At 31.2% G+C, this 7,712-nt stretch overlaps 1 protein-coding gene across 1 annotated transcript in view; it reads left to right on the top strand.

Annotated features, from left to right (window-relative positions):
• Positions 1 to 7,621, top strand: part of LOC106464630 (calcium-independent protein kinase C-like) — an 83,696-nt gene extending 76,075 nt beyond the window's left edge. The window contains exon 16 of the mRNA XM_022392358.1: positions 3,898 to 7,621. Within this exon, the coding sequence (XP_022248066.1) occupies positions 3,898 to 4,074 (177 nt within the window). The 3' untranslated portion in view covers positions 4,075 to 7,621. The remainder of the gene's footprint in view (positions 1 to 3,897) is intronic.
• Positions 7,622 to 7,712: the final 91 nt, after the last annotated feature.

The raw sequence follows: 7,712 nt of genomic DNA on the forward strand, positions 1-7,712 counted from the left end.
GGTGACATTAATTTCTTGATGACCTAATAGTTTTACATGCTCTTACACATGCTTCATTTGAGCTGTTGGCTTCATGTTCTTTATGCCATCTTTCCCTGAAGACATGTTTCCTTCTTCTTGCCTGTCGTTGTCATCATTGATGTTTCCCTTACTTTCTTTCACCACACTTACTTCTCTATCCTCCCTAAGACTTCAGCTGCTCAGGAAGGTGATTTTTTTCGGTCTCCCTCACTTCTATGCTCATTTAGACATAGTTCACCTTCTGTGTATGGTTCAGGCTGTTTGGTGTTACTTAGCACATATATCTCCCTACTGGGGTACCCATCATCATCTGTTTCTACTTTGAAACCCCTCTTCCTTCAGGGACCTCTTGCCTTATACCCTTGTGGGATGGGTCCACCAAATCCTTGGTTGGTGTATTTTTTCCTGGATATTGATGCTCATAGGCTCTTTCTGTTTTGTTGCATCAGATTTATCACCTGTCTCACTTTTACTGACCCTTGGATGAGATTCTTCTAGCTAGCATTTAGACAACTCTGCATACATTTGTCTCCCATCATCTTCATCATCTGGTTGTTTCATCTCCTGCGGGATTTTAACTCTCTCTCTTTGCTGTTCTGCAATCACACCATCTTCAAGAAGGGTATGCTCATTTTCTTCTTTTTCCTTTTATAAGATCCTGCCAGGTGGCTGGTGTTACTTCCCAAAGTATGCTTCTTTCTCAAAATCTGTATTGGGTCTGGGGTAACTGAAAGCACTCAACCCATCCACCCTGGCTCTACTAATGCCCACTGTCGAAATGGGGTGTTCCTTAAGACCACTAGAGAGATATTCTTGTGGTATTAAATTTACTCTTTTTTTTTTTCCAATCTAGACCATACCTTCCATGGACTATCATGGAAAAAAAAAGTGGCACCAGGAAAATGACTGCCCACTTGTTTGCCTTGCACTTCCCAATTTATAAAAATAGGGTTTCATGATCACTCACTGCACTGTCTCCAATAAAGGACTTTTCCGGCAAGCCTCTGATAGGGATCTGGATACTACTCTGGGTTTCCTTCATGCAAATCCCCCCCCCCTTCTTCTAGTGGAGCACAGAAGACCCTTATTCCTTACCATTTCCTTACCGCTGGAGTACTGAGAGTCATCCCTCAAACAGCATGTGTACCCTCCTCCTGCAGCAGTATGAGTGAGACATGCCTAACAGTTTGATTGAACCCTAACCACACTACACTTCTTGCCTCACCAACTACTTGTATACTAGTGTTTGGTTAACCATGCTAAAATTCTGCCCATCTCTGCAACACTTGGAGCTTGTTTTTTTTTCTTCCATCTACTGCCAGGCTAAGAGTGTACCCTGGTTGAGACGAGGTGTGGGTCTCCTATGTGTGTGTGTCCCCTTGTGGAGCCCCTGCTGTCAGGTGTTGCATTCCATGGACTTTCCTTTTGAGTGTTTTCTGAAGAGTGCTTACCTAGGTTTAATGTTTGCACCAACCCCTTTACCATTTCACTGTGAGATTCTAGCTATTCTGTGTGAAATGGTGAGGTATTGTCTTGAAAATTAACATTTTCATCACCTCAAAATATATTTCTGATAGATACTAACCTCTACACACCTTTCTACATGTCCTCCTCACTCCCAATGCACTTTCTTCTTGCCTGTCTAGTAACCTGCACAAGATTCAAACCATGCTGTTGGGCTATGCTAGTAACTGGGATATTTTTATGTAATCTTGATCAATCTGTTATTTTATCCAATGATAACTATCAAATTTATAGTATGGAATGAAAAATTAGTTCAAATATTCTTTTATAAATAAAAATGCAGTATTCTATTTTCTATTGTTAAATTGCAGTGTCCTTGTTTCACTTTATTACCATTGTTTGAATTAAGTATGTTCTGAAATTGTTATTACTCTTTGTAACCAGATTACAAGCTAAAGTGATGATTAGGTAGAATTATGAGGAAGAATTGAAATACCAATGTGTCATATGAAATTCTATAGAGGTCTGAAAATGTGGAATTTTTCCTATAAAAATGGGAAAAAATATTTGGAAAGTATGTGGCCACTCTGTTATTATCCAGCATGATATTAAGCAGTTTCATATTTATCAGTAGTTATTAAAATAACTATTAAGTAAATAAGGTAATAGTATAAAACAGAATTTAAGAATGTTAAATGTTTCATATAACTAAAACAAAATATTACCTAATTTAATTTGTTTCTGTGTTTATTTAGTGAACACTGTATTATAGTAATTCATAACAAGAGCCAAGGGTGTGCCAGTCTTTGAATCTGTGGGTCTATTGTTCATGTCCCATTAACAATGAAAAACTGAGCTTCGTACTTTGTGACTGTGGGTGCATTATAAAAGTGACAGTCAAATTCTACTATTCAGTATAACAAGGAAGCCCCAGAATTAATGGTAGGCAGTGTTGACTAGCTGCCTTCCCTCTAGTCTACTACTACAAAATGTGGGGTGTCTATATAGGGACAAAATCCAAAACACAAGTAAAATTAATAATCAATTATTGGAAGGACTTTTAAATACAAAAATTTTTTTTCTATGGATAAACAAGTAAGCATGCTACCTGTTGATGCTAGGTAAACCTAGTGAAACACAGTGATTTTAATTCTAAGGGTTTTTGAACATATGTACTTGCTTACTTGTAAATTAGGAATATACTAATTAGTATCAAAAGAATGACTAATCATATGTTTTAAGCATTTTAGAGATAAAAATGTTACTGTACTTCTATTAAATACAGTTACATGTGAAATAATTTAAGATATTTGGTATAATAGTACTAACAGTTTTGTGTAAGTTTTAAATAAAGGACCTTGATGATATATGATTTTTATATATCTATTCAGTATTCATTAATGATTATTAAAGTCTGTATCTGAAATATTACATAAAATTTAGTTTAGTTGATAATACTGACCTACTGTAAACTAACTTAGTTTTAAATGCTATATTTATTTGCCACAGCTGTCTATACTCCACTTTGATAACTATTTTAAGCAGACATGGCATAACAGTTAGTGTGCCCAGACTGTGAAACTGGCTCATTACCACAAAGATGCACTTTAGGGCTGTTAATGTATTATAAGAGTGATGGTCAATTCTCACTATTTGATCAGATAAGAGCAGCCCAAGAGTTTGCCTTTCTGTCTTCCCTGTAGTCTACTACTTAAAAGTTAGGGACAGTTATGTACAGATAGCCCTTGGTGTCAGTAAACACTGTTCAACTGAAAACACAATTTTTATATCCCTTCCTAGTGTAATATCTAGGATGAGTTTGAATTCAAAGTGATTTCTTATTACTGGTATAAAAAATTTTTGTTTTTAATTTGTAAAGGAATAAGATATGTAACTTAATTTTGATGCTTAAAAATAAATAGAAATGTTTTAAGAGCATGGCTTTGACAAAGTTATTGAGATGACAGTAGTTTTCATATAAACAAATACTTGTATATTTTTCAAACACAATTTAGAAGGAAATGAGATTAAGTCTTATATTTGTTAGATTAATCAAATTATAATAAGTACTAATATACACAGGGTTATGAACTCACTGTGTAACTCCACAGTTGTTGCTTCTTTTTTGACCAAGCAATCATGACTTGAAAAACTCAACTTCTTAATGAATTGGAAAAACAAATCATACATTTTAAAGTGTAATCAAATGAAACATGTTATAAAGTTACTGTAAATGTGTGTATATATATAATATATATTGAAACTGAATTTACCTTGATATGTGTCTTTTGTGATCTTTATATTCCTATGATTGTAGATTTGGTACTGAGCAGAGTATGTTTTCATATTTTATAATCCATATATTTATATATATATATATACTCTATTGACATATTATTCTTATAATTCTAGAAAACTAAAAGGGATGTCAATAACTTTGATCAGGATTTCACAAGAGAAGATCCAGTTCTTACAGTACTGAATCCTGACCTTATTCGCACTATCAATCAAGATGAGTTCCGTGGATTTTCATTTGTTAATGAGGATTTAATGTTGGCTAGAAGTGTCTCAGAGGGGCCTGCTACGTAACATGTTGTTATTATTTTTATTTTATTTTTTTTCCCTCACAGTGAAAGGCCTACTTGTGTAGCTATTGTCACTGAAAGTTAATATTTCTTTCCTCTTTTTTGGTATATAATGTATAAACTTTGTTTCAATTTTATGTCTTTTAATTAATTCTTAATATATCTCAAAACTGACACGAGATTGTATTTTTCATTTTATTATATACTTTTAGTTAAATAATAGAGTAAGTAATTTATAGCTTCCAGACACCCATAATAATATTTTTTGCCTCATTGTTTTGCGGTGCCAATTAAGATGGTAAAAATGTGTATTTCTAGTCATGTTAATGCATTGCTTTCTTATTTTGCACAAAAATATGTAAGGTGTGTGTATAAAATTTCATCATAAGATTGACCAGGTTCTCATTTTAAACATATATATCACACTTAACACAATCTGATAAATAGATTGATAATTGGAATAGGTATTTACTGACTTAATTACCTGAAAAGGAATAAGTGAAGTATGACTTTTCTGCACAGATGGAACTATACTGAAAATAGCTGTTACTTGTAATTGGTTGGGTTTGAGCCAGTATAGTATCATCCAATATGTCATTTTGATCTTGTTAATAATAGTTATTTGCAAATTAATATTGTTGTTTTTTAAGGCATATAGCAAATAGGAAATGCTAATGTATTGATTGTTACAGATGTTCTGCTCCTTGCCAGTTTTTGAAAAATAACTAGAATGGATGAACACAAGTCTTTTATTAAAATCCTTTTTCAAAGCTGGTAGTTTGATACTATTGCTGAACCTTTTACATGTTCCCACTTTTAGTTATTTCAGTAAGTAAGAAGGTTATTAAAGAAAGGAGAAGAGGGGTAATTTTTTAATATTTATCTTTATAAACATTACAGCACAATTTTATTAACTATAAACATACAAGATATAATTGATATTACTCAGTGACTCTCTGTTAGTCAAGTAGTGATTCCTTGATTCACAGTTATTATAAAACTGACTCCTGATCAGATTTTTATTAAACAGATTTATGTTGTTATTGTTTGTGATTTTTTTTTATTTAAGCTCTGACCAGTATTTTTTTATTAATTTAAATGTTGAAAAGTTTATTCTTTACAGTGCTAAAGCAATTTAAATATGGTTGTGTATAGTGAATTTTGAATTTTTTGTATAAAACAAAACTGGATGTGCATATGTAGTAAAATAGATCATTGCTGCAACAGGAATTGTTTTATATCTAATGTATTTTTCATTTTGTGGTTTTATTTTCATAATGTACATATGCATAGGATTTTGTTGTTATTGAATATATGTCATAAGAAATTATTCCTAATTCGTAAAGGAACTAATTTGGATTTGAGAAAAACAAAATAATAATTGCTAAGGAGAACTCTTGGTATTTTAAGACATTTAGTCCATTTTCCATTTACAGTGGCTGAAATAATTATCTTTTGATTTAAGTGAAAAACAAAAGAGTGAATGATATAAGCCATTGAGCCACAAATTTTTTCCTGCACACATACATACAGACATGCATTGTTATAGAAGGTACTTCTTCATGCTTTTAAACTGTCTTTAAAAAATTAACTTTTTATAGTGTTCCATGACTCCTTATAATGTGTTTTGGTTAGTTACCAAAACTGAAGTAATTGTAGCAAGAGAATTTAAAAAAGCATATTTAAGGTCATACATATATTAATATATTTATACTAATTTGCGTAATATTTGCCTAATAATTCAACTTTTTAATGTACCATATTTTTTTAGGGGTAGACGAATCTTAAGTATTATAAATTTATGCTTTAGAATCTGTGTTCTTAAGCAATGTTGTGTTCAGTACAAGAAACTGTGTACTTAATGCTGTTTTGTTTGTGGAAATCAGTTAAGGAGGGTTAGTTTTTTAATAAGATTAATAGGACAGATATTTTAAATCTTGTTAGTCATGCTTGTGTCAGCTTATTATATCTTTACTGTTCATTTTTCCTTTTGATCTTCCACTGACCATGTACATGTACTATGCTAACTAACATCAAACACAGATTTATATTGGTATATTTTTATTTATTTATTATTTTTGCATAAAGTAATGAATTCAAATCTGTCCTGACCTAAACTATTTGAGATTAAGATTTAAATACTTAAGTAAGATCACCAGTAAGAAAGCCATGGCTATTTATCACTTTTTATGACTAAGATCTTCACATTTAATTTAAGAATATTTTGTAATTAAATGACATTTAGTTCCATATGAGTAAAATACTAGAGCCTCACCAGAAGCTGTAACCTTCAATAAAGGTTTAAAATAAAAACCTCAGGGAAATGAATGAAATATATATAGTTTTTCTCTATATGGTTATTTGTCATATATTTACAATGGCCAAAAATACTCTAGTCTACACTGCATATGTTGAAACTAAAAAATAATTCTTTAAGAATTGTTTTTAGGGTTTCACATATTGTAAACTTCTGGGAATGTTGAATTGAGTCTTAAATTGTACTCAATTATTGAACTGTCATAGGTATGATAATACCCCAAATTTTTAAGTTATAATTCATATTTTAGAACAATTGCTCTGTTAATATTACCTTTTTTTTCATACTTCTGTGTATATTTTTGCACAAACCATAACAAGAAAAGAATTAAGAATGTGTGTTTTTCTATGCACATACACACATAGATGCTATTTCTTATATCCTGTTGTAGCTTGCTTTTAAAACACAAGGGCACAAATTTTTATTTCTTTCAAATTATTTTTTTGCTTATTGTATGTTCATTGGTTTTTGCAAGTCTTATTAAATTTTCAAGATGATATTTAATCAAAGCTTTGCTACTGCTTTTTCTCTACCATATATTTAAGTCATGAGAAAAATTACATTAAGTATTAAACTTTAGCTTGGCAAGCTGGAATTAAAACCAGAAGTCTTTATTTACATAAGACTATGGGCTTTGAGCAAGAATCAATCTCATTTTTCAACAACATGTTTGGATGTTTTGAGACTTTTGAGATTTTGCTTCAGAACTTATCTAAAAAGGAGATTCATGTTCATAATTACATTTCAAGTACACAATAAGTGTACTAATTTATTTTCCTGTGCTGTTGCATTAACATTTTTCCTTCATGTACAAGAATAATTTTATTTAATTTTCCATTATTATTATTATTATAGAAAACATTTAATGTATACATAAAAGAATAACCTTTTTATTTATACATGAAATGTATGTGAGTCTGTGTAACAGATATATGAGCCATGCAATATGCACAAGTAAGTAGCTCTACATTTATATTTCAAGAATTTATAATGATTTAAGAAACATGAACAAACAGGTCTTGTTTTTAGGCTTGAAAGAGGCCCAGAAACTTTGTACAGGTTAACCAAATCAAAATGCTAAAACTTATGTTTAATCACACACAATGAAACTGGTTTAAAATCCCACTATATAGGATAAATCTTTGTTTCTTCTTATAATGGCTGGAAGACGGCTTGAATGGGTAATGAAGAAAAACTTTAATATAACAGCAAATGTACAACGTTTCGACAAGGTTTTGTCATCATACGTCATTAGTTTAGACACCAGCTACACCAATCACCCATCAACAGTCAATACTTCATTAGTTTAGACACCAGCTAACCAA

Source organism: Limulus polyphemus, unplaced genomic scaffold (assembly GCF_000517525.1).
Source record: "Limulus polyphemus unplaced genomic scaffold, Limulus_polyphemus-2.1.2 Scaffold1703, whole genome shotgun sequence".
In the NCBI taxonomy this organism is placed as follows: domain Eukaryota; kingdom Metazoa; phylum Arthropoda; class Merostomata; order Xiphosura; family Limulidae; genus Limulus; species Limulus polyphemus.